This window comes from Amblyraja radiata, chromosome 2 (assembly GCF_010909765.2).
Source record: "Amblyraja radiata isolate CabotCenter1 chromosome 2, sAmbRad1.1.pri, whole genome shotgun sequence".
Classification (NCBI taxonomy): Eukaryota; Metazoa; Chordata; class Chondrichthyes; order Rajiformes; family Rajidae; genus Amblyraja; species Amblyraja radiata.
This window is the reverse complement of record NC_045957.1, coordinates 27,540,384-27,568,360: the sequence shown is the minus strand read 5'-3', so window position 1 is coordinate 27,568,360 and position 27,977 is coordinate 27,540,384. Positions and strand designations below refer to the sequence as shown.

At 42.4% G+C, this 27,977-nt stretch overlaps 1 protein-coding gene across 18 annotated transcripts in view; it reads left to right on the top strand.

Moving 5' to 3' along the window:
- kmt2c (lysine methyltransferase 2C) overlaps positions 1-27,977 on the top strand; it is a 394,622-nt gene that overhangs the window by 342,999 nt on the left and 23,646 nt on the right. For 16 of the 18 annotated variants that reach the window (XM_033044025.1, XM_033044050.1, XM_033044059.1 and 13 more), the window contains 13 exons: positions 729-840; positions 6,561-6,642; positions 7,980-8,043; positions 10,432-10,664; positions 12,393-14,075; positions 15,458-15,664; positions 16,471-16,635; positions 17,677-17,815; positions 18,034-18,181; positions 18,764-18,948; positions 20,638-20,792; positions 21,879-22,122; positions 22,658-22,797. In XM_033044025.1, the coding sequence (XP_032899916.1) occupies positions 729-840; positions 6,561-6,642; positions 7,980-8,043; positions 10,432-10,664; positions 12,393-14,075; positions 15,458-15,664; positions 16,471-16,635; positions 17,677-17,815; positions 18,034-18,181; positions 18,764-18,948; positions 20,638-20,792; positions 21,879-22,122; positions 22,658-22,797 (3,557 nt within the window). The remainder of the gene's footprint in view (positions 1-728; positions 841-6,560; positions 6,643-7,979; positions 8,044-10,431; positions 10,665-12,392; positions 14,076-15,457; positions 15,665-16,470; positions 16,636-17,676; positions 17,816-18,033; positions 18,182-18,763; positions 18,949-20,637; positions 20,793-21,878; positions 22,123-22,657; positions 22,798-27,977) is intronic. The other 2 variants (XM_033043992.1, XM_033044093.1) reach the window with 1 other exon arrangement.

Genomic DNA, 27,977 nt, shown 5'->3' with positions numbered 1-27,977 from the left:
CCTCTCAATCTCCTAAATTCTAGAGAGTATAAACCAAGTCTATCCAGTCTTTCTTCATAAGACAGTCCTGACATCCCAGGAATCAGTCTGATGAACCTTCTCTGCACTCCCTCTATGGCAATAATGTCCTTCCTCAGATTTGGAGACCAAAACTGTACGCAATACTCCAGGTGTGGTTCTATTATAACACGTCTCCACAATGCCCAGATAAGTACAAATTCGATATAATTTGCGATTGATGAATTAGGGAATCAGGTGTTCAATGCCGCTTAGGACAAGTGTGTCCACACCCGCGAGACTCCAACACAAGATCAGATATGTAGCTGACATTTCAGGTCGAGACACTTCTTCAACGGCGTCTGAAGAAAGATCTTGACCCGAAACATCACCTATTCCTTTTCTCCAGAGATGCTGTGTGACACGCTGAGTTAATCCAGCTTTTTGTGTCCATCTTTGGTGTAAACCAGCATCTGCAGTTCCTTCCTACACAATATCAGATATGTCTGGATGGATTGTGCGCAATTTTTACCCACTTACCCATCGGATATCTTTTGTCAGGTATGTTACTCACTTGCTGATGATGTTGAGAGACCAAATTGTAATGTGCCTCCAAGGGATGCAACTTACCTGGACTGACAATTTATTTTTGATGCCTTTTACTTCCAGTTGACAGGGATCCGTTTGCACGTTTGTGGTTGGATCATACTAAATGTTGCTGTATTTTTCAGATTTTGATGCTATCACTGATCCTATCATGAAAGCAAAGATGGTAGCGTTGAAGGGAATCAACAGAGTTATGGCCCAAAGTAACTTGGGAATGCCACCAATAGTAATGAACAGGTAACATTGTTTGTTTTGTAACCATTTCACAATGATGCCATTTTTACCTCTAGTCCATGACAGCAGTCACACTTTTTACACTTGTTTTGAAAAGTGATCTGTGTAATAATTGAACATTACTCCTCCATTTACCCCCAATTAACATCCTTAGCATCTCCTGTTTAGCCACACTAATTTTTATCACCAAGACATACCCTTGTATACCCCCCCAAAAAAAACTGAATGAATACTGGGTTTATTTTTGTAATGCCAGCAATGTGTTTCCTCATTGCAGTAAATGTAAACTATCCACAGTACGTGGCCTGATGCCCTATGCCACTGCTTCTGTGCATTTGCTTTCTGCCTCGTTATGCACAAAGATACATTCCAAACATTCTTTGGAATGTTTCTTTGTGCATAATAAGAATTACAAAAACATAATTTTCAAATTCTCCCGATTATCCTCAATTAAACATAAAAATAGTAACAAATGGGTTGTTTTTTTTGGCTTTTCCTCTTGGCAATGAAATCAAACCTGACACCACCATCGTAGGACGTGAACAAAATCAACACATTTGAACTTCCAGAAGAGTGAAATGTTAATTAGTTGTACAAACAGTAAACCAAACCTCTTCCACCATGAAGTATGAAGTATTTTCTGCTTTTCATCTCATTTGTTGCAACTCTTCCTGACACTACAACTTGAGTGAAGACCTGCTATCCAAAAACGTACACACATAATTATACTTTGGAACAATTGTATGGTACCAAATTCTACTTAAGTCGTTTGGTCCTAATTACAGACCAGTGTAATTGGTATTGAACTGTACTTGCTCTGAGTTCATAAGGTCATAAGTAATAGGAGCAGAGTTAGGCCATTCGTACCATCAAGTCTGCTCCACCATTCAATCATGGCTGATCCATCTCCCTCCTGACCCCATTCTCCTGCCTTCTCCCCATAACCCCTGACAGCCATACTAATCAAGAATCTATCTATCTCTGCCTTAAAAATATCTATTGACTTGGTCTCCACAGCTTTCTGTGGCAAAGAATTCCACAGATTCACCACTCTCTGACTAAAGAAATTCCTCCTCAATACCTTCCTAAATAAACGTCCTTTAACTCAGAGTCTATGACCTCTAATCCTTGACTCTCCCACTAGTGGAAACATCCTCCCCACATCCAATCTTTCCAAGCCTTTCACTATTCGGTAAGTTTCAATGAGGTCCCCTTCACCCTTCTAAACTCCAGCGAGTGAAAGCCCAGTGCCATCAAACGCTCATCATATGTTAACCCACTCATTCCTGGGATCATTCTTGAAAACCTCCTCTGGACCTTTTTCCAGAGCCAGCACATCCTACCTCAGATATGGTGCCCAAAATTGCTCACAATACTTCAAATGCGGCCTTACCAGCGCCTTGTAGATCCTCAGCATTACATCCCTGTTTTTGTATTCTAACCTTTGTGAAATAAATGCTAGCATTGTGTTTGCCTTCCTTACTACCGATTTGACTTGCAAATTAACTTTTTGGGAATCCTGCGCCGGCACTCCAAAGTCCGTTTGCATCTCCGATTTCTGGATTATCTCTTCATTTAGAAAATAGTCTACGCCTTTATTCTTACCACCAAAATGCATTACTCCACACTTTGCTACACTACATTCCATCTGCCATTTCTCTGCCCACTCTCCCAACCTATCAAGTCCTTCTGCAGAGTTCCTGCTTTCTCTACACTACCTGCCCCTCCACCTATAGCAGCCTCACGTGTTGCACCTTATCAAAGGCTTTCTGAAATTCTAGGTAAACAACATCCACTGACTCTCTTTTGTCTGCCCTGCTATTTACTTCTTCATGAATTCCAGCAGATTCGTCAGGCAAAGCTCCTCTTCACAAAACCATGCTGACTTTGGCCTATTTTTTCATGAACTTCTAAGTACTCCATAACCCCATCCTTTATAATGGATTCGAAAATCTTACCAACCACTGAAGTCAGACTAACCGGCCTATAGTTTCCACTATTCTGCTTTGCTCCCGTCTTGTACCGCAAGGTAATATCGGCAATATTCCAATCGTCTGGCACAACTCCCGACTTGAGCGATTCGTGAAATGTCACTATTAATGCCTCCACAATCTCTAAATCCACTTCTTTCAGAACCCTAGAGTGCAGTCCATCTGGTCCAGGTGACTTATCCACCTTCAGCCCTTTCAGCTTCCCAAGTACCTTCTCCTTAGTAATAGCCACTCCACTAATTTCCACCCCCTGACTCTTGAATTTCAGGCACGTTGCTGGTGTCTTCCACTGTGAAGACTGATGCAAAAAAGTTATTCAATTCCTCTGCCATTTCTTTATTTCCCATTATCATTTTTCCTGCATCATTTTCCAGCGGTCCAACGTCTACTCTTCCCTCTTTCTTGCTCTTTATATATCTGAAGAAACTCTTGCTGTCCTCTTCTATATTGTTTGATTCATCTTTTCTCCCATATTGCCTTTTTCGTCACCTTCTGTTGTTCTTTAATAGCTTTATAATCCTCTGGCTTTCCACTAATCTTTGCAATGTTAAATGCCTTCTTTTTTAGTTTTATGCTGTCCTTGACTTCTCTTGTCAGCCTCATTCTCCCCCTAGAATCTATCTTCCTCTTTGGTATGAAAAGATCCTGCATCTTCTGAATTATTACCAGAAATTCCTGCCATTGCTGTTCCATGGTCATTCCTGCCAGGGTCCCTTTCCAGTCAACTTTGGCCAGCTCCTCCCTCATGCCTCTGTAATCCCCTTTGCTCAGCTGTAATACCAACACATCTGATTTCATCTTCTCTATCTCAAATTGCAGATTAAATCTTATCATATTGTGGTCACTCACTACCTCTTAGTGGTTCCTTTACCTTAAGTTCCCTTTATCAAATCCGGTTCATTACACAACACTAAATCTAGAATTGCCTTTTCCCTGGTAGGCTCCACACAAGCTGCTCTGAGACACCATCTCAGAGGCACTCTACAGATTATCTTTCTTGGGGTCCATTAGCAACCTGATTTTCTCAGTCTACCTGCATATTGAAATCTCCCATGACCACCACAACGTTGACTTTCTTACATGCTGTGTGCTCTCTGAGCTTGTGTGTACATTTACTTATCATGCATCAGTTAGCTATCCAAATAGATAAAATATTTAATAATTGTTTCATTTGTAACACAAGTTAAAGGACTGTTTGTCGTAAAATTGCCATATAAGGTGTGCTGAAATCTTGACACTAATACAATTAGATATTTTACATGGTAAAATATACACTTTACTGGTTATCTTTTATTTAAATAAACCCACATAATTCTAATTCATATTTTTTACCAATGTTAGTCAGTTACGACTAAGCTATTGTGTTGGAACTGGAATCTTTGAGAATTTTCAGATTCTGTGCTTTGCATACGTGAAATAAGATGCAAGCAATAGTGAATTAGTACCAAATATTTTTCAAGGCCTGTAATCACAAGATGACAAAATAGATTTGGATTGTCACATTTTCTTTCATTCTAAATTCTTGTGTTGAATAGGGGAAGTATTTAGTCAGACTGAGACTAGGGTATTGGGAGGAAGAATTGCCCAGACAGTTTTTGCACATTCTTTTCAGGTCTTTGCAGGTGGTTTAGCCTAGCTTTGGGAGCAAGTCCTTTTTTTCTTGACCTGTGTGTTTGATACAAGGTCAAAAACCAAATGTTGTTCAGGATACTTATTTTTGTTGCACAGTAACACATGTAGTTAAGATGCTCTGGGTTCTTTCTGAATCTAGCAAGCTATCCATCTAATTATCAAAATATTTATATTCTTCTGGTACTATATAAAATATGTGCACAGGAGGTGGATTTTCATATAAATTGATATTTGAACTTTTATACTTTTTTAGTTCAGTTTATTATGTTTAGCGAGGTACAGTGAAAAGCTTTTTCAGATTTATGAAGATGTTGATATTACTAATGCCCTTTTCACATCACCTATCATCCCTCCTCAAATTTCACATTCTTAACAGTACTTCTGCCCTTGTAAATTATAGAAAGGATAGTAACCTCTTGGTGTGAAAGGAATAAGGCTGTATTATTAACCTTAACTTTTTGATGGTCACCTAAATTCATGTCCATCTTCCCCAGCTCTCTAACTCCTGTCCCTCTACCCTGGGAGAACAACTGATTGTAGCCATATTATCACTTTCACTTGTGATCTTATGATGAGCTTCAGACCATGTGTCTCTCAAAAGCAACTACCTGTTTCATTCATGTTTTCAAATTTCTCCCTTGACCTCAACCTTCTCCACCTCCAATGATCCCTTATACCCCAAATAGTTATCCTCCTCCAATTGATTTGCCATTCATCTTTAGAATAAGGGGTAGGCCATTTAGGACTGAGATGAGGAAAAACCTTTTCATCCAGTGAGTTGTGAATCTGTGAAATTCTCTGCCACAGAACATTGTGGGGGCCAATTCATTAGCTCTTAGGGCTAGAATCAAGGGATATGGGGAAAAGCAGGATTGGGGTACTGATTTTAAATGATCAGCCATGATCATATTGAATGGCGGTGCTGGCTCGAAGGGCCGGATGGCCTACTACTGCACCCATTTTCAATGTTTCTAATCTACTAAACTCTGGAACTCCCTGCTGAAATCTGGCCTCTCCAATCTTTCTTGCTTTGAGATGTTCCTTAAAACCTACTTCTTCGATCAAACTTTTTATCTCCGTAATGTTTTTACAGAACCAAAGGTCAAATTTCTTTTGATGCCCCTTATGAAAAGTGCCTTATGGCATTTTGTTCCATTAAAGACAAAATATAAATAAAAACTTTGTTTGCCCATTACCTATTCTCTCAGTCTTTTTACACAATAAATTATCATGCCATCTTTGACTTATTCAAATATACATAAGGTATTATTGATTCTTGCTTTGCTAGTTCCTCCCTCGTCCCACAAAGAAGTAGTTTTAGTTCCAAAGAATGAGAGAAATCTTGTCTGACGAATCCTTAACTAAATTACTTTGTAGTGTTAGAATGAAGTTGACTGATCTTCTTGAAGGGTGGGAAATCAGATGGAGAGTTATTAGCTGTTATTTTCCGCATTAAACCTGATGGAAATTGAGGATTGGTCAGGAAATAAATAGAACTGAGCCATCATTGATTTTGTGGGGGGGCACAGTGGCGCAGCAGTAGAATTGCTGCCTTACAGCACTTGCAGCACCGGAGACTTGGGTTCAATTCCGACTGTGGGTGCTGTCTGTACGGAGTTTGTACATTCTCCCCGTGACCGCGTGGATTTTCTCCGTGATCTTTGGTTTCCTCCCACACTCCAAAGACGTACAGGTATGTAGGTTAATTGGCTTGGTGTATATGTAAATTGTCCCTAATGTGTGTAGGATGGTGTTAATGTGCGGGGATCGCTGGTCGGTGCTGACTCGGCGGGCTGAAGGGCCTGTTACTGCGCTGTATCTCTAAAAAAAAAATCTAATGTAATCAAACTTTCAATTTGGTCAAGCAAATACACTGAAGTCAATTCCTGTGCTTTTTGCCTGCTGTCCATATTTTTACTGTAACCCACAAAATAATATTCTGTGATCTTCCATTTTATGAGGGCTAAACCAGAAATAATATAAAGAGTAGATCAGGAATAATTCTGGTAACTTCTATAGTCTCTCTAAAGTAAGTATACTTGAAGAAACCAGAAAGATTTTCTTACATATCTAATCGTATTTGCTCAAAATTTCTTCCAGATTTCCATTCGTGGATCAGCAAGTGTCAAGTCCACAGAATGGTGATGGTGGGCAGAATCCCATTCACCAAGGAGTTACCCCGGTAGTTATTTAACCAGATATGTGTTGAATCAATGTATTGTATTGTAAACAGTATTGTCCATTTACTGAATTTCAGCCACTGTTACTCATTCACTCCCGTCAAAGATTCATACTGAAATGAGCCTTTCACCCCATTAAGTCCAGTAGTAATTTTCTCCATATGGTCCATTTCTTTAGTTCCATTCTGAGTTCCAGTGCTCCACTTTCCTCCCACATTCCAAAGATGTTTGGGTTTGTAGGTTAATTGGCCTCTGTAAATTGCCATAGTGTGCAGGGGATGGTTTAGAAGGTGGGATAACATAAAACTTGTGAGAACGGGTGAGCAATATTCGGTGTGGACTTGGTGAGCCGTAGGACCTATTTCCATGCTGTCTGTTAAAATAAATAAATACCAATTATTCAAGACTTTTTGAACTTTCTAAGTTCTCCAAATCTGCTCATGACTTTCGACAGCACCAAACTGTCAAAAGCCTACGGGTTATTCCTGGTGGGGTGCCTCAGGGAATCCACCCTAGTGCCTACTCACTGCCTGCTCCACATGACAGGATGACTTGAGTACAACAAGGCAGATCACCTGAGTTGGATCAATAATGAACAGCCTGTACCAAACCAGCCCATTGTTAATATTCCACGCAACCTACTTCATGTATAGCAGAAGGCTTACTGGTACATATCAAACTAAACACCAGCAGGAAGAATGAAGTTTGGAGATATAAGCCAGCCATTTTACAATGAAAAATAATTAAGTCACTTTTCCTTTACTGACCAATTAATATACAAAACTTTGAGTGTGACATCGGTTGCATTTTATCTCTGTGGAATAACTTAAGTCAGCACAGTGGCCAGAGACCAGGGTTCGATTCTGACTAAGGGGGCTGTCTGTGTGGAGTTTGCAAGTTCTCCTGGTGACCTTGTGGGTTTCGGCTGGGTACTCCAGTTTCCTCCCACACTCCAAAGATGTGCAGGTTTGTAGGTTAATTAGCTTCTGTAAATTCTGTCCCTCGTGTGTAGGATGCAAAAGTGGGATAGCATAGAACTGGTGTATAGGTGATAAATGGTCGGCATGGACTTGGTGGGCCGAAGGGCTCGTTTCCAAGCTGTATCTCTAAACTAAACTAAGCAAAAAGGAGACTGGGACAAGAGAAAAGGCAGTAAAATAAATTTATAAACGGAATCCCTAAAATAAGATTTAATCTTGCTGTGTTGTGGTTTAGAAAGTCTTCAGTGATGGATCTGATTCTAATTATTATAAAATATAAAAAACAATGTTTTCTAGATTGGAAGATCTTTTCACCATGAAATGTACTGAAATATTTATTTTGTTTGGACTGTTTTCAGGATGGAAACTTGGCACCTCAAATGCAGCGACCAAACCCTCCATCATTTGGTCCCGGTTTCGTGAGTAAGTTACAGTATCTTACAGGTGTCTTTAATTGCCGATTTTCTTATTTTTATTTTTATCTGCTTAAGTACATGTCTGAGGCTTGTATCAACTTGTGTTTTTTTTGATAAATTTCAATAAAATATATTACTTAATTCTGAAAATAACTTGAAGGAGATGAAGGAAATTCATAAACAGACAGAATTTAGCAGGTTTTGAAATGCTGCAAACCAATTTCCATTTGCTGGCCTACTTCTTCAATGTAAACCTGATTCATGGTAGGAAATGGTTGATTTAAATGACACTCCATTTCTCAAATCCACACTGCCTGATGACAGAAGGTAGATTTCAAAATGCTGGGGTAACTCAGCAGGACAGGCAGCATCTCTGGAGAGAAGGAATGGGTGACGTTTCGGGTCGAGACCCTTCTTCAGACTGCTGACAGTGCTGGAAGTGTGTCTTTGGGTAAGAAATTCAAACAGCATGCTCACAGTAAAATCTTGCATACAATGAGCTAAGTAATGAGCTAACCTGTTGAAAGATATTGGCAAAGGGTCAAATTTTGGTTGGACACAAGAAACCTGCAGTTGGTCTGTTTTAAGTAGTGATCTTTTATCTATCAATCTGTTCAGGCTATGTAAAAGATCACTACTTAAAACAGACCAACTGCATGTTTCTGGTGTCTAACCAAAATTTGACCCTATGTCAATATCTTTTCAATTACTTAGCTCATTGCGAGATTTTACCGTGAGCATGTTGCTTGAATTTCCTTCAGAAATTACTCTTGGCATGAACTCTGAATTATCTGAATTTGAAAGGTTTATTTCCAAGTAAATGGAGGCCATGTTGTGGATTTTAATTTTGATCCAATAAAGAACGCACATCATTTTAACATCAGAATATTTACCAGAGTATGCACTTGTTGGGAAATGATGCTTTTGATTTTTGCACTTATCTCCCTGGTTTAGGTGGACACACTCCTCCCGGCCAAAAGGTTTTTGTATTGAGCTCTCAACCTTTGTGTTTTGAGCATGACGCCTTGATGCTGATTAATTTTTAATTCAATAACCCAATGGTTCAATGATACTTTAATGTCCTAGGTGAAGAGAAATTCCTTTTTGCATACAATTCAGTAAAGATCTAAATATACATAAGCACATTCATGCTTCAGTGGACCAAGTACAAGACTAAGAATTGAGTACAAGACTAAGAATTGTAGATTGCACTGAGACAATACTCAAAAGCCATGTTTCTGGTGCGATTTTCAATGGACGGTTACAGAATCGCCATGCTCAGTTGCATGTAGGATGTCTTAACGTATTGCAACTGAATGGGGTTTTTTCATTCTGTTTTGTGCATTATTACATTTGTTCGTGTTCACAAATTTAAAGTTCTTAGTAATTTGCAACTTGGTGTTGGCTTGGTGAGATCATAAATTTAAATCTACTTTCCAAATCAGTGGCACTTAATTTTGCATTTGACAAGGTAATCATCCTTAATTTTTAAGTTAACGTCGCTTCTTTTCATTTCCAGTATAAAGAGCTTTAATAGACCAGTAAATGTTTGCATAGTCAAATTTAGACGGCCCTAACAATTATTAATTTCCTGTGTGGCCTGAATCTAACCAGTGACAAAGCAGCAAATACTTAACTTGAACAAGTAAACCAAGCAGATCAAATGTTGGTACACAAAAATGCTGGAGAAACTTAGCGGGTGCAGCAGCATCTATGGAGCGAAGAAATAGGCAACGTTTCGGGCCGAAACCCTTCTTCAGAAATGTTGGTCCACTCATCCAAATTTTGCTGGTTGTGGCCCTTTGATTCTGCTTCAGCTGTGTGTAGATCAAGCATTGTCCTTTGATGTGAATGTAAAACAAGGTTAAAAAAAGGCTGCCTTCAGATACAATACTGATCTAAATATTTATCAATCTATTCGTCTGATTTGAGGAGTAGAAATGTAAAAGATGGAGACCAGTGTTAAAACACAGCTCATGAGTTCTGTCAAAGCAATGGTTATGAGTTTAGAAAATGTTATGTATCTGGTACGTGTATATATAAGACACTTGCTCCCAATCGACTAGACTTTGGAGTTGTTAATAAATCATCAAACTGAGCCAATTCTTCACTTCTGTGTACATGAAAGGTCTCATGTCACTATTTCAAAGAGAAACAGGAGAATTCTCTTTGATACATGACTTATATTTACCCTCACATCAGCACCCAACACAAATTTGTCACAGTACTGTTTGTGAATCTCCATCCTGTGCATATTGGCTGTACAATCCCACATTTCAAAGGTGCTTCAGTGACTATAAACCACTCAGAAACACCATGATTACAAAATACGTGATTTGAAAATAATGTTCTTTTTCCTGTCCTGTTATCTTTAAGAAATATTATTATTCTTCAGATGATGCACAGAAGAAACAGTATGAAGAATGGCTCCAAGAAACTCAACAGCTCCTCCAAATGCAGCAGAAATTTCTCGAGGAACAGATTGGAGCACACCGGAAATCAAAGAAGGCACTCTCAGCGAAACAACGCACAGCTAAAAAGGCTGGGCGAGAATTTCCAGAAGAAGATGCAGAGCAGCTGAAGCACGTAACTGAGCAACAAAGCACGGTGCAAAAACAGTTGGAACAGGTAATGTTCCCATTCCCAGATATGGTGCATTTTGAAAAATTCAGTCTCCACCACTGCAGAAGACTGCTATTAAGCCTGTTCTTGTGCTCAACTGGAATTTATGTGTGTTCAAGTAGATCCCAGCAGAGGCACTGGATGGAATAGGAATGCTGGCCAGTCTTTACTATTCTAGCCAGTGTTGCTGATGTTAATTGTTAACAGTTTCAGCTGAGAAAAGGCTGACGATATTACAGCTATCTTGGAAACTTGGCTTAAAAAAGGTCAAGTTTGGCAGCCTAACTTTCTTGAAAAAGGATTTAAAATAGGATGAGGCAGATAAAGGGAAATAACAACATCGTTTAAGTGACCATTAACAGCTCTGAGGAGGGATGATATGTTAAAAGGACTTAGAAAGACGTGCAGGTTTGTAGGTTAATTGGTTTCTGTAAATTGCCCCTAGTGTGCAGGATGTGAAACTGGGATAACATAGAACTAATGTACGGGTGTAGACAATAATGCTGGAGAAACTCAGCGGGTGAGGCAGCATCTATGGAGCGAAGGAAATAGGCAACGTTTCGGGTCGAGACCCTTCAGACTGATGTGAGGGTGGGCGAGGCGGGAAGAAGAAAGGAAGAGGCGGAGACAGTGGGCTGAGGGAGAGCTGGGAAGAGGAGGAGAAAGCAAGGACTACCTGAAATTGGAGAAGTCAGTGTTCATACCGCTGGGGTGTAAACTGCCCAAGCGAAATATGAGGTGCTGCTCCTCCAATTTACAGTGGGCCTCACTCTGGCCATGGAGGAGGCCCAGGACAGAAAGGTCGGATTTGGAATGTGAGGGGATGTTGAAGTGCTGAGCCACCGGGAGATCAGGTTGGTTATTGCGAATCGAGCGGAGGTGTTGGACGAAGCGATCGCCAAGCCTACGCTTGGTCTCACCGATGGAGAGCAGCTGACACTTAGAGCAGCGGATGCAATAGATGAGGTTGGAGGAGGTGCAGGTGAACCTCTGCCGCACCTGGAAAGACAGCTTGGGTCCTTGAATGGAGTCAAGGGGGGAGGTAAAGCGACAAGTGTAGCATTTCCTGCGGTTGCAAGGGAAAGTGCCAGGAGAGGGGGTGGTTTGGGTGGGAAGGGACGAATGAGGATGCCCTGGTTTGGAACACCTCATCCTGGGAGCAGATGCGGGGTAGACGGAGGAATTGGGAGATGGGGATGGAGTCCTTACAGGAAGCAGGGTGGGAAGAAGTGTAGTCCAGATAGCCATGGGAGTCAGTGGGTATATAGTAGATGTCGGTCAGTAGTCTATCACCTGCAATGGAGATAATGAGGTCTAGAAATGGTAGGGAAGTGTCGGAAATGGTCCAGGTGTATTTGAGTGCCGGATGGAAGTTAGTGGTGAAGTGGATGAAGTCAGTGAGTTGTGTGTGGGTGCAGGAGGTAGCACCAATGCAGTCGTCGATGTAGTGGAGGTAGAGTTCGGGGATAGGGCCATAGTGCACCTCGAACAAAGATTGTTTGACGTACCCTACAAAGAGGCAGGCATAGCTTGTACGGGTAATCGCTGGTCGACATGGTCTCAGTGGGCTGAAGGGCCTGTTTCCACGCTCTATCTCTAAACTAAACTGAACTAAAGACAGAAACAGAGCATTCTCACCATTGGGAATATTATAGACATTCAAACAGTCCAAGAGAGACAACATAGCAAATTTCTGATGAAACAAACAACTGATGAATGAATTTTGTCTTTTAGATTCGAAAACAGCAAAAGGAACATTCAGAACTTATGGAAGAGTACCGGATAAAGCAGCAGCAACAATGTTCAATGCTATCATCCACCATAATGCCTGCTGGATCAGCACAGCTTCCGCCCATTCAGAGTGGGACTCCATCTTCAGTTACGCAGCAGAATTTCCCAATGATGCCAGAGCAGCAATCCAGACAACAAATGCAGCAGCCTGTTCCTCCACAACCAGCCAGTAACCGAATGGCTACTGCTCCTCAGTGGAAGTCTTGCAATCCTAATGCAGCTCCCCCTCCCCCCATTCCCATGGGCACCCATCGGATGCAGCACCCTGCGCCACCTCAGTTGCCAATGCCAAACACCCCATCTACACAAGCGGCATTGGTCACAACAAATCAGCAGTCCAACGTGCCGCCACGCGTTGAATTTGACGACAACAACCCATTCAGTGAAAGCTTTCAGGAGAGGGAACGGCGGGAGCGTTTACGAGAGCAGCAGGAGCGCCAACGCATCCAGCTTATGAAGGAAGTTGAACGTCACCGCGCAATGCAGAAGCGGATGGAGATGGAACAGCAGCAGCAGCAGGGGCTCTCTGATTTGAACACACCCTCCCTTTCGCAAATGCCATATTTTAATTCTGAGTTGCCTTGTGATTTCATGCAATCTCAAAGACCACCGCAGCAGATGGGACATATTTCTCCCCAGCAACAGAATCTTCTTCCACAATTCATGAATTCACCTCCTCCATCGCCTTTTATGCAGTGCGGTGACAACAGGCCGATGGGGATGGCAGGGTTTGAGCCTGAAGCCAATGCAGTCCCGGGTGGGTGCCCACCTATTCACCCAATGAACCAGGTACCATCTAGTCTTGGTTTTCCTCAGAACCTACCTCGCCCTCTATTTGGACCAGCTATGCCTGTTGGATCTCATGGGAAAGTTGATGGAGGTCAATTTGGTCTAGAAGGTGGAATGCAATTGCCAAGCAATTACCCAGGCACAGGCCAATCACTCATACAACGTTATTCCAATATTATACCAGAGGAAAAGGGAAAGAAGCGTAGAAATAGAAAGAAAAAGAAGGATGACGAAGATGAGTGTGCGAGGACACCATCTACTCCTCATTCTGACATTACTGCACCAACTACACCCATTGTTGCTGACCCTGCTAATGCAGCTATTAATCGACCTGGTGATTTTGTATATAATCAAGGTGAGAATGATAATGGAGAGTTAGCTGGTAATTCAAGTGACCATCAACCTCCATCTGAGCTTGAACGGCAGCTTTCTTCCAATGTTAATGTACCACAGAGAATGGTGGTACAGCAGGCCTGTCTCCCCTCTGAAACAGAACACTGTCCATCGAATGAAGCTGCCAGGCCAAACTTGGTGAAGGTGGAACAGACAGAAGCCACAGAGTGCCGTCAGCACGTACCACACAAGATGGAAGCACAGAACCCAGTGAAGTTGGAGGAGAAAATCAGCATTCAACAGCCTGCGGTTTCGTCTCACAGTCCAGCAGCTGGAGCGAACATACCAGCGTCAAAGCAAGAATCAGGGAATGAGCTACTGAAACATCTTCTGAAAAATAAAAATCCCCCACCATCTGCTCCCCAGAGATATGAAGAAAAATCTGACGATGAATCGAGTATGGAAAACAGATTGGTAAAGAAGCAGACCAAATTTGAGGGGCAGGTATGTCTGACTGTCACCTTATTTTCCAAGTATGTAATTCCCTGCAAGAATTGTGTTCTTTACGTAGTCATAGAAACATACAGTGTGGAAAAGGCCCCTTGGCCCAACTTGCCCACGCCGACCAACATGCCCCATTTACACTAGTCTAAGCTGCATGCGTTTGGCCCATATCCTTCTAAATCTCCTATCCATGTACCTGTTCTAATGTTTTTTAAAAGTTATGATAGTACCTGCCTCAACTACCAACTCGTTCCTACCATCTATCATGTAAAAAAAGCTACCACCCCATGTGTTATATTCTGCTTTATTCATTTTATTAAACTTTAAATAAAATGTTAGAGGCCTATATTTTGCAACTAGAGTCGAATCCTAAACTGCCATCATTACAAAATATGTTGCTTCATTTAGACTTTTAAATTTGTTTTGTACATATTTAATGTACAATAATTGATTTGTTACTTAACAACAATTAACAACATCCCTTTCTAGCAGTGTGTTTTTGATTGTACTAATAAGTATGGTATAAATTGTATTCATTTTTAGAGATTTTCTTTTCCTGATCATGAAGTTTCATTTACTCTAACATGAAGTAAATGAATTAATGAAATAATTTGGAAATTATTTTATGTTGACATTGTTAATAAGGGAGAGAATGGTTAAAGTAAAAAAGAGACCAAACATTTGCACAGACTAATTGAGTGCAATTGGTCTTGTCCAAATCATTTGACCGTGTTGAGATGACCTGAATCCATTTAAATTAAACAGTTGTTTTAAAGAGATTTTGCACTGGCTAAAAACTGTCCATAATATTGATTTCTGATCAACTTATGCAACAATGAATTGTGCAGATTTTGTTTATTACATGTACCAAGGTACAACGAAAATGTTTGTTTTGCGTGCTATCCAAACGGATCAGATATACTGTACATAAATATGATACAATATGTAGGGTACAATAGATAGAGCAAAGGGGAAGATATAAAGAGCAGAATATAGTTGTCAGCATTGTAGTGCATCAATTCTAACAAATCCATCCCCTATTAGCAACATTGGGTTTATTTTTTTAGTGACCTAAAATTCCCAGCGGCATTCTTATTGGCAATGGCAATGACTCCATATAGGAGTTGCTGGTTATGTTTTGCATGGAAGAGAAACAACAGCATGAAGAAAAATATTTGGTTTGCGTTGGATTAAGGAAAGAATTAACCAATTTACTGGATAGTTTGAGACCAAAGTTCAGTAATATTGAACCTCTGTAGGATTGGGTTTAGGATTTAGGTCACATTAAGCAGTACATATTTCATTTTAATTCATATTTTATGATAAAATGCTTCTGCACTTAAGAAGGAAAAAATTAGCTACTGTGCTATGTTTGAATGCAGAGTCCACCAAGTGCATATGCCTTTGATGGAAAGATGATTCAGTTGCAAAGGAACGATTCAGAGGAAGAAAAGAAGCGGCCAAAAAATAAACGATCACAGAAAACAGCTGAGAAGACAGCATCACGTTATAAAAAGCGAAGAAAAGATGAGGAAGAGAGGCACGCAATTTATTCGAATACTGATGTTCTAATGAACCAGTTAAAGCAGGTAGGCATTTCTTGCTACCTTTTCCAGATTTGCCTTTTAACTGCATATGTTCATAGAAAGGAAAATCTATCTCCAGTTGTCACCACCAACATGGTAAAGGGATCTGGCTATTAAGTTGGTGCAGATATCTTTCTTTCACAGTGCAAATATGTCTGCAAAAACACCCATTTTATTCATTGGTGGACCTTGAACAGTGCAGTGGCAGTTTTTGCTGGTGAGAACATATTTGAAGAAGCAGGAGTGAGCCTTTTGTACCTACTCTGTCTTTCAGTAACACCATGGAGCTGTAAGGCACCAACACTAACTGCTGTGCCATCCATAGTGTTGCCTTCAGTTGACAGTGCTACCCTTTGATCTATAGGAACCGTTACATAATCTAAAACATTTTGGAATTGCTTTAATTGATTGCAATTCACTGGGTGTACAATTAATAATAGATTTACTATCAAGGATAGATCTTTAAAAAGATGAATGCCATGATTGATAGTTCTGATAGAAAAAAGAATGGATGGACTCTGAAGAGATAATTTAAATAGATTTCCCCCCTGTCCCCAACCACCCTCCTCCTACCAAAGTTCTTCAATTAAACTTTAGATTTGATTCTAAATGCTTTATTTTGTATATGAAATGAAACACCAGTCGTCTAATTCCAATGTGATGAATTGATAAATAATTTGAGGTGTCTTGTTCATAATACAGCAAGAACAAAATCTTGAGGGGAAAAATCCAAATCATAAAACAGGGCTATAAAACAAATGTCTGAACATAATGATGTTACCTTTATGTTTTGCTTTCTTTTCTCTCAGCAACTGACTCTTCTCCCATTACTGGAGCCAACAATCAGTGTGAACTTTGCTTACTTCCCTCCCTATGGTAGTGGAAAGTTAAATGGTGACAATCTGCTAACCGGTTCTTTTGGAAGTGCTACTCTCGACAGTGTCCCAGATTATTACTCTCAATTGATTTACAAGGTATGTGTGTTGTGTAAAACGGTTGTGACTTTAAATAATTATAACTTTAAGGGCTAAAACAAACATGAATGTATCTGTTCAGATGTAACTATGAGTAAAATATTATTCCCAAAGACAGTGTCACTATCTTCCAGACATCTGGCACCTCTTCTGTGGTCAGCAAAGATTTAAAGATTGCCATTAGAGCACAAGCAATAACTTAATTTGCCTCTCATTTAGTCCTGGAAATATGTCCCATTAGGTCCTGGGGTTTCATCCACATTTTAAATCAGCTAAAACATCTAATCTTTTTTGTTGGTAATTTGTTCCATAGTTTTCCCACTCCCCGAATTCTCCAACTTTCGTGCCCTTCACCATAATAAACACATCATCTGGCTCCATGCACAGACAAGACCCGAGTAGGCCTTGACATTCCCCCTACATGGGTTCATTCAGATATTTGGCCCGATGTTTTGACCTTCAAACTCAATCTTTTCTAAAAATTGTGTCACTTTCAAAAATTACATGCATGTAAAATGCAAATTACATTTCCTTTGAAAATCTGAGTTTTCAGATCTTGTTTGTGCAATATTTACATTGATCTTCCAACATTAGGTGTTCTCTCTTTCTCTTCTCAAGTTCAACTTTGAGGTAATGTTAGAAGACAGGCCAGCTGCCACCATAAGCTGTTGTTTTAAAGTTTCCTCCATAATCAAAGTCTTACAGTATGTGATAGTAATTTCCCTACTGAATGTAAAATGTCAGTATCTGGCATCTCACTGATCACCACAAAGCAATTGCACACCAAAGTAACAGGAGGACTTCAGATATGGTGCATGAAACCAAAGTGAATCAGTTTTAATTATTGGTGTTCTTTCAGCTTATTTATTCATTATTTTGCAAGTATAAAAGATGGTGTTGTCTCAGGTAAATTTGCCTTCAAACACATATCAAATTGTACAGGAAACAACCTATTTATGACAAAAGGTTGATCTTTTAAAATAACTTTGTTTTTTAGTAAAGACAGTAGCAGTTTATTTTTTGTTTGTTTTGACACAACAGAACAACCTAAGCAATCCTCCCACCCCACCAGCTTCCTTGCCTCCTACACCACCACCTGTGGCTAGACAGAAGATGGTGAATGGTTTTGCTACCACTGAGGAGCTTTCTGGAAAGCCAGGAATAATTGGACATCATGATGGTAGGGAGAACTGCAATGTTCACATTGTTTATTAAATCATAAACCACAACATGTAGAATTATTTTGAAGGGGAAAATTGCTGTGATTCTGCGGTCTGGTTATTGGCTCACAAAGTTGTGCGCTTTTATAATTCTATCTTTGGTAGTTTGCTTAAACTAGTTGTTATTCTTTTAGACCTTTAAATCAAATTGCTTCACAAATATATATTTTATTTTCAGTCACCAAGAGCCTTGGGCCGAAACAATACCAGCTACCTTTTAGACCTGAGGATGATTTATTAGCAAGAGCTTTGGCCCATGGACCGAAAACAGTGGATGTTCCTGCCTCCTTACCAACTCCGCCTCACAACAATCATGAGGAACTAAGGTTTGGCATTTCATTTATAAAAATTTATGGTAGTATTTTTTATTGTATTTTATTTTTTAGAGGAATAGATATACCTGGTTGTTCATCTTGTTACTGAAATGCTTATATTTCTCCAATTACCCTCATCTTAATAAAATGTTTACCCCTAATATATGTTAAAACTACTTTAGACTTTAGAGATACAGCGTGGAAACAGGCCCACCGAGTCCACACCGACCTGTGATCCCCGTACACGAGCACTATCTTACACACTAGGGACAATTTACAATTTGAGCAAAGCCAATTAACCTACAAACCTGTACGTCTTTGGAGTGTGGGAGGAAACCCGAGTACCCGTCGAAAATCCGCGCGGTCATAGGGAGAACGTACAAATTCCGTACAGACAACACCTGTAGTCAGGATCGAACCCGGTCGCTGGCGCTGTCAGGCAACAACTCTACTGCTGCACCATTGTGCTGCCCTTATTGCCTTCTGGCTAAACATCAAATAGAAAAATTGCTAATGAACAGAGACTTGCTGTGCATTTTTAACTACTTGGTTACACTCTATGTTTTAAAAAACAAAACACAATATTTCTTACAGAGGGCAAGACCATTGCGGTGATGATGACCGTGATTCCCCGGATAGCTTTGTAGCATCATCATCTCCTGAATGTGTGGTGGGCAAGGAGATCAACAGATATCCTGATCTATCCTTAGTGAAAGAAGAGCCGCCGGAACCAGCTCCATCCCCAGTCATTCCCATGCTTCCAAGTTCCATTGGCAAAGGTAAGAGGCTAATAGTCAATAGTATTAATGATTATAAACCTCTTTGAAATGAAGAGCTTGCACCATCATCTGAGTTATTGGGCACCTGTGGAATAATATTGGAAACATTCTTTGTTGTTAACAGCATTTAAAAAAAAAAATTTGGCTGATCAAACATGATTGGTCCTCTCATCAAGTATGTCACATAAAATATAATTATCCATTGACATCACATTGACAGTCTATAGATGGCTAGGCATAATAAAAATTCAATTGAGAAATTATATCTACTCTTCAACTCATGAACAACTTCATCTAATTGATTTCATTGATCTTGAAGAAGTGTTATTGGGCACCTGGGTTCAGTATTTCTGTCATGGCTGGTCAATATTGCAGATTAAACTGATTTCGATATAAATGATTTGGTGACTCGTCGGTATTGGTTTATTATTGTCACGTGCACTGAGATACAGTGAAAAACTTTGCATGCTTTCCAGGCAGATTATACAATACATCAGGAAGTAATAAAGAAAGAATATAGTGTTACAGCTGTAGAGAAAGTGGAATAAAAAATTCCCAAATTTCCTGTTGCAAAGGAATACCTTGAATGTGGAAAGCAAAAGAGATTGCAGATGCTGGAATTTGGAGCAACAGACAGTCTGCTGGAGGAACTGAGCAGGTTGAGCAGCATCTGTAGGGAGAGGAAGGAATTGTCGACATTCGGTCCGAAACATTGCATCAGCCTCTCATGTGTTGGTTTTGATTGATTTGATAAGCTGTATCTTAATGTTATCCTTTCTTTAAGGCACATTGTGGGGAAAAATATTCTGCCAAAATGTATGCAGCAATAAGCCTCCAGTCTATTCTCACACTTGCCACATAATCTTGGCATAGAAAGCACCCAGATAATTAGATTCTGGATTCTGAAAATGTCTATATTGGGTGAAATTTACACAAAGATCCTTGTTGCTGTGAGCTATTTCAACAAAAATTATAAGAAATGGGGGTACTTTGAAAATATCAAGCTGATTGATAGCCTTAAGAGGAAGAGAGAATTTGTGATCATCTATAATATCTAAAACGTTATGAAATAAATCGTTTCAGATGAAGCCAAAGAAGAAAATGAAATTGTGCGTGAAAATGCAGATTATTTGAAAACTGTTTGAGTGATGCTCTTTTTTTTCCGAAAATATTGGTTTATGTAAATCAAGTGACATTATTAGATTCCTGTTTAAAATATACTGACTTTACACGCAAAGACAAAATCAAATGAAAGTTGTTTGCATCTAGAGCAGAACTTATTCTGAGTTCTGCTTCTTGGAGCAGACTGCTCCTGTAATGGATCTACTTGCTCTGTAGTTACTTTGATTCAATTTGATTTTGACTGAGAACAATATGGGCGATAAGTCCTTTCAGAAGTTAACAGAATGGATGTTAGAAGTTTTATTATCTTTATCTAAATTTGAAATCAAGTTGAACAATAAATACATTCTGTTCTGTATTAACATCACTTCATAGAAATGTGACTGTTTCTAAAACCCTTGAAATGTGGTGATAATTCTATTGCATAGTAGTATTTACATGAAACCTATTTATTTATTTCCCTTTCCCCCCCCACCCCCCACCTTCTGTATTTCAATAAAATAACCGTGCGTAGTGTGGGCAACGAGATTCTTCTCACAAGATTTTCCATATGTGTTCTGTTTTCAGGTTCAGAAGCTAGACGGAGTGAAGTTAAGATAGAGCCGACCTTTGGAAATATAGGTTCATCTTTGTATTTTAAAAATCAATTTGTACAGTCCCAAAATGGACCTAAAATTGGCTTTGTGTCTGTAGCACTAACATTGACACCAACTGCAGCTGAGGTGAGGCAGTGTTATAAGTATATATTTGATTTAATATTTTTTATATTTCCTGTTTTCTGTCTGAATGGTAAACTTTATACTGGTTCTAAAGTAAAGATACTTCCTCAACATCCCATACATCCATGAAAGTTGTTTTAAAATCTAGAACCAGATTTCTCTACTCTTTTTCATTCCAATGATCCTCAATAACATTAGGTGGTAAAATTGGCAAAAGCATTCGTTGCTCATCAAGAAATTTAGCTCCCCCCGGGCTCTGGATCGAAGCCAATGACGAGTTACGTTAAACCACCCCCCCCGGATTCTCAGTCATTTTGTCGCCTCCCGACTCACAGTCGACAAGCACTCGGCCGTCCGCAGCGCAACGCCCAGCCCCGCCCACAGCCCAACACCCGAGTGATGACGTCGCAAAGAGCGAAACGCAGTACGCTCGCGCCTCAACTCGTGTTTCTCGAGAGAACCCGAGAGATGTCGAGGTCGACGCATGGCTTTCCCGACAACTCCCGAGTGCTGCCGAAAGCTTTGTACTAGAGTCGGGCCCTGGAGTACAGCTCTCTCTCTCTCTCCCCGGGCTCTCTCCGCTTTTAGCAGCCCGCTCGCTCGCCCGGCTCCCTTCCTCCTCACCCCTCCCTCCACCTCTCCCCCACTCCTCTCTCCCTCCCCTCCTCTCTCCACTCTACTCTCTCCCCCTCCTCTCTCTCCCCCCTTCCCCACTCTCTCCACTCCCCCCTTTCCCTCCTCTCTCTCCCCCCTTTCCCCCTCTCTCCCCTCTCCTCTCTCTCCCCCTCCACCCCGCTGCCCTCCCTCCAGCCCACTCCCCTCCCCTTCTCCCGTCCCCCCTCCACCTCCCTCCCTTCCTCCCACACTCCCTCCTCTCTCTCCCCCCTTCACGCCCTCTCTCTTCCCTTCCATCCCCCTTCCTCTCCCCTCCCCCTTCCACCCCTCTCTCCCGCCCCCCCCCCCCCGTGCGTGTGGGGGGCGGTTAGTGTATGTGAGACGCCGCAGCCCCCTCAACCGCACGTCGAGGGGATGGGACGCAATGGGTCCCCCTAGGTCTAGTATCTAATAATATTATTTCTCCAAAATTAGGACATCGGTGGTGTTGTGGCAGCAGTGGCTGATCTCCTGCGTGTTAAAGTTCCCAACAGTTATGAAGTCAGCAGTGGACCTGAACCATCACCAATGCCTTTGATGAATCCATACAAGTTTAATCATACATTTGAAACTAGACCACCGCACATGGCTCAAGCATCCCACCCTGGATTTACTGGCCCTGTCAAGATTATGAGACCTGCTGGACCTTCAAGCCTTCCATATATGATTCCTCACCATGGTAAATATATTTGATTAATCTCATGGTGTATTTAACATTGTTGGTACTGTTTTACTTTAGTTTAGAGATACAGAATGGAACCGGGCCCTTTGGCCCACCGAGTCCATGCCGACCATCTCTACACATGCTGAACGATTTAGGAATTGTATAATAGATTTATAGCAATTGTGCTTTTATTTCCTTTGTTTTGTAAACTCCCTGGGAAAACCAGTTTAAGAAATATTTGTACAATGCATGACTTTACTCTTTTAGAAAATGAATAAACAAACTGACCATTAAAAGGTGTGGAGAAAATAAACCATTTTAAGTCATGTGGATCGCATGTACAATGAAATGTTCTACAATGTCATATCTTAGATTTACCTAATTTACCCACTAGGGAGATGGGTTCAGTGCAGTTCAGGAAAGTCCACTAATCCTTTTCTGAAATAAACGTCTGACAGTTTTTCAGTGATCTCTGAAGTTCAGAGAGTGTTGGTAAGTGCACGGGAGATGGCTTGTGCTAATTTGTTTTCATCCAATTGCCTTCCCTCAGCAGGCACAGTGGCACTCAAAGTCGATAATCGAACAGTCATGTCTGCCCACACAAAACCCCAATGGTGCCGTCACTGTGATGTTGTAGTGCTGGGTAATGGTGTACGGAAGACACTCACAGATCTTCCCTTTAATAAGCAGGTATGTTATTTTATGCAGCAAGCCATATTTACTGCAGACTTACAACACACACTTTAGTCTTACTCTCCACTATTAATGGATTAATTTTAATTAATGGGATGTAGCAATATTTGGTTAATAAAAGTACTTATTTTTGGATAAAGCGGTGCTCAAAAAATATGACAATATAACATTTGACACACAAGTGACTGCATGCACATAATGGGATAACATAGCAAAGCTATTGATAGATATTAATCAAAGTTTTCAATCCTGAGAGCAAGAGAGAAATTGTAGTGGAGCTGGTTGAGGACTGGAGAATTATAGCAATGAGAAAAGAGGCTAGAAGTTATTTTTGATACAAGGGAGACTGGGGAGGGGTGAATTATGCAGAATATGAGAGGTGCAGATTGGGTGAACAAGGATGATAACTAAAGAACATTAATTTAAATTAGACGGCAAATTAGGATTAGAAGATGGAAAAACTAAAGAGGAGCTGAAGAGAAAAATAAACAGACATACAGGCGGCATTCTTCCCTCTGTAGACCTTTTCATTTCCTAACTACCGGCATGACATGAACTGTCTCAACTTTTCCATTCCCCTTACCTACTCTGACCTCACCCCCGCCTGAATGTATGGCCCTCCACTCACTCTGCAGCAACCCTGACATCAAACCCGCCGCCGTGATAGTCTGGCAAGCTGACATCTACCACGCTGAGGCCAGGTGCCAACTCTCGGACACCTCCTCCGACTCGCCCCTGGACCACAGACTATCTCCGATTTTATCATTTCTGGCTGTCTGCCCTCCACAGCCTCTAACCTTACAGTTCCCCAGCCCCGTACAGCCCGGTTTTACCTTCTCCCCAAAATCCATAAACACACCTGTCCTGTCAGTCCCATTTTTTTCTGCCTGCTCCTGTCCCATTGAATTCATTTCCACGTACCTCAACTCCATCATTTCCACCCTGGACCAATCCCTTCCCACCAATGTCCAAGATACCTCACACACCCTTCATCTCTTTAAGACATTTGTTTCCCAGGCCCCCATTCCCACATCTTCACTATGAACTTTCAGTCACTCTGCAGCTCCATGTCCCACCAGGAAGGCTTTAAAGCCCTCCATTTCTTCCTCGGTGGCAGAACCAGCCAATTTCTCTCTATTAACGCTATCCTCTGCCTGGCGGAGCTAGTCCTCGCACTCGCATGGGCCCCAGCTATGCCGGCTTCTTTGTAGGGTACATCGAACAATCCCTGTTCCAGGCGTACACTGGCCCTTTGCCCGAACTCTATCTCTGCTACATTGACGACTGCATCGGGGCTACCTCCTGCACCCATGCAGAACTCATGAACTTCATTAACTTCACTACCAATTTCCATCCTGCACTCAAATTCTCGGACCATCTCCGACACCTCCCTCCCCTCTCTTGATCTCAACGTCTCCGTCACAGGAGATGGACTATCGACTTACATCTATTATAAACCTACTGAATCCCACAACTATCTAGACTTCTTCCCACCTGCAAAAACTACTACTGATTACTCCGTCGGTGCTGCATCTGCAACCAAGATGAGGTGTTCCATACTAGGACCTCCGAAATGTCTTCATTCTTTATGGAACGGGGGTTCCCCTCATCTATCATAGATGAGGCCATCACATGTGTTTCCTAGCTATCCCGCAGCTCCGCTCTTGCTCCCCTCCCCCTAGTTGCAACAGACAGAGTCCCTCTCTAGTCCTCACATTTCATCCTGCCAACCATCGCATACAACACATAATCAGCCGACATTTTCACCGTCTTCAACGGGTTCCCACAACTAGTCACATCCTTCCATATCCACGCCTTTCCACAGAGACCATTCCCTCCGCAACTCCCTAGTTAATTCATCCCTTCCCACCCAAACCACCCCTTCCCCAGGTACCTTCCTGCTGCAACCACAGGAGATGCAACACCTGTCTCTATACCTCCTCCCTCGACTCTGTCCGGGGACCCAACTGTCCTTTCAGGTGAGGCAGAGGTTCACTTGCACCTCCTCCAACATCACCTATTGTATCCACTGTTCCAGGTGTGGACTATATATCAGTGAGACCAAGCGCAGACTGGGCGATCGTTTCACTGAACACCTTTGCTCAGTACAAGCTGGCCTATGTGATCTACCGGTTACGAAGCAATGTAACCCCTTCCCATTCCCATACTGACCTTTCTGTCCTGGCCCTCCTCCATTATCAGAGTGAGGCCAAACACAAATTTGAGGATCAGCACCTCATATTTTGCTTGGGCAGTTTAGAACCCAGCGGTATGAATATTGATTTCTCTAACCAAGTAACCCTTGCATCCCCTCTCCCTCCGTTCCTCCCCCACCAGTCGTCATACTAGTTTCACTGTTGTCCAGTTGATTATCACTGTCTGTATAATTCGTTATCACCTATCCCACAGCCAACAATGGACCATTGTGCGCTCCACCTTTCCTTGATCATCGTTGCTTTTTGCATATCTTTCATCCATTTGTTCTGTACCTCTATATCACCGTCTATATCTCTCGTTTCCCTTTCCCATAACTCCCAGTCTGAAGAAGGGTCTCGACCTAAAACGTCATCTATTCCCTTTTCTCCAGAGGTGCTGCCTGACCCGCTGAGTTACTCCATCTTTTTGTGGCATTCAACCACTGGGTTCTTTTCCCCCCCAGGCCGAGGGGTGACCTAATAAAAGTTTATGAAATAATGAGGGGTAAGGAATAGAATAGCCGATCTTTTCCCTAGGCAAAATAAGTCTAAAAATAAAGGGCATATGTTCAAGGTGAAAGGAGAAATATGAGGGGCAACTTGTTTTCTCACAGTGTATAGAGCATGCATAGAGCAAGTTGTCATCGGAAGTGGTGGAGGCGGGTACAATTTTGACATTTAAGAAACACTGGATAGAAAAGGTTTAGGGCAGTGTGGGCCAGGCGCAAGCAAGGACAAACAGCTTGGTTAAGCAGTTTGACATGAATGAGTTGTGTCTGTCATATAGGCTTTGTGACGCTGCCTAGACGACAGACATATGAACAGGCAGAAAAAAGAGGGAGAGGGATGACGTGCAGGCAGATAGGATTACTTTAGATTGGTATCATTAGTCAGTACAGACATGATGGGCCAAAGGGCCTCTCAATGTATTCTACTGATCTGTGTTTAAAAAAAGCAAACTGAAAGTGATTGTTGGAGTTTAGCGTATAGTGAATTATCTGATAACACATTAAATAGTGTGGCTTCTTTCCCAATGGGACAATATGATCGTCATGTTTGTTTATACTGCATTCAAGCATTGAAACCTGTTGACAGGACTAAATAATTGATCTTTGTATTTGTTTGAGTGTTGCAATGCCTTATCATTTGCTCTTATATTTTTAACATCAAATCAACATCTATATCATATACTTATTAAACCTCGTGTGTGTGTGTCATTTTGCCTTTGAAACCTATCTCCTTGAAAACCAGACGCCAAAACGGGGAAATCTTTACATATTGCAGTAGCGATTTACCTTATGATTTTAGCAATCCATTTCTCTGCAAATTTGGTCAATTATTTCCCAATATTTTCACTAAAATTGTTCACCAAACAGACTTTTTTTCAAATATCGTCACTGGCCAGCTGCTGATGTCACAATGCTTTTGTTCCTCGTGACCAGCTGCACAGATTTTCAATGCGCAGTCAATTACGCTCCCCACTCTCCGACCCTTCCTCCTCCCCCCCACCCCCCTCCTCCTCTTCCCCCCACCTCGTTCCCCACGACCACTCCCCCCGTTCTTCAAAAGGCACAGAAAGAACGAGCAACTTCTGCGGATCCGGAGGTCACCCACCGCTCACCGGAGGCCACCGGCTTGCTTTGAATCCTCTCCGTCTCCCCCGCCCGATCGTAGAACATGGCGGCTGTTATCGTCGCGCAGGGCAGCGCGATGAGAAGGTGGCCCTGGCCACGGGGAATCGTGACGCCAGAGAGCTGCCGAGGCTCTCCAAGCCGCCCGAGGTCCAGAGAGCAGCCGAGGCCCACTGCCCTTTCGCAGTTGACCCGTCCGAGCCGCCCGCTCGCCGAGTTCAAGTCTGCCCTCTCCCTCTCTCTCCCCCATCGTCCCCACTCCCTACTCCCCCCCCTTCCTCTCTCCCCTCCTACCACCTTCCTTTCACCCCCACTCCCTCCCTTCACCCCTACTCCCCCTTCCTCCCCTCCTCTCCCCCACACCCCCTCATCTCCCACCCCTTCCCCCTTTCTCTCCACCCACTTCCCCTCCCTATTACTCTCCCCCTGCCCATCTCCCTACCCCTCTCCCCCTCCTTCCCCACTCTTCCCCCTCTCTCCCTCCCTCCCCCTCTCTTCCCACCCCCTTCCCCCTACCCCTCCCTTGCCCCCTCCCCGCTCTCCTCCCCTCTCCCTCTCCCTTACCCCCACCTCTCCCCCTCACTTCCCCCCCTCACCTTGTCCCCCACCCTCCCTCCCCTAAACCCCCTTCCCCCTTCCATCCACACCCTCCCCTCCACCCCCTTGCCCTCCCCTCCTCCCTCCTCCCTCCAGCCCCTCCCCCATCCCTTCACACCCTCCCCTACCCCCCTCCACTCCCCTCTCCCCCTCCCTTCCCCCCACCTCTCCCCCTCACTCCCTCCCCTTCCCCTCCCCCTCCTTTCCCCCCCTCAGCCCCCCTCTCTCTCTCCCCCACCCTCCCCCCTCACCCATCCTCCCTCTCCTCCACCCCTCCCCCCTCTCTCTGTCTCTTCCCCTCTCTCTCTGTCTCTGCCCCTTCTCTCTCTCCCATCACTCTCTACCCCCCCCCCCCCCTTCTAGATGCGCTTGTGAGTTGGGGGCTATGCGTCAGTGGATAGGGCGGTTATGGGGTAAAAGGAGCAAATTAATAATATTAATATAATATCAAGGGGGGTAGTTAGCGTGTGTGCGGGAGGTAGTTAGTGTGTGTGGTGCTGGTTAGTGTGTGAGTGTGTGACGCTGCATGCGTCTCGCAACGGGTTGCGTTTGGGGACCAAGCCTCCCGTCGGGGCTATGGGTGAGTGGTGGAATATTACATTGGGGGAACGGGTGAGTGGTGCAAACGGGTTGCATTGGGGGAACGGGTGTGTAGTGGATTATTGCGTTGGGGGAACGGGTGAGTGGTGGATTATTGTGTTGGGGGAAAGGGGCCCAACGGGTCCCATTTGGTCAAGTACACAATAAAACTTCC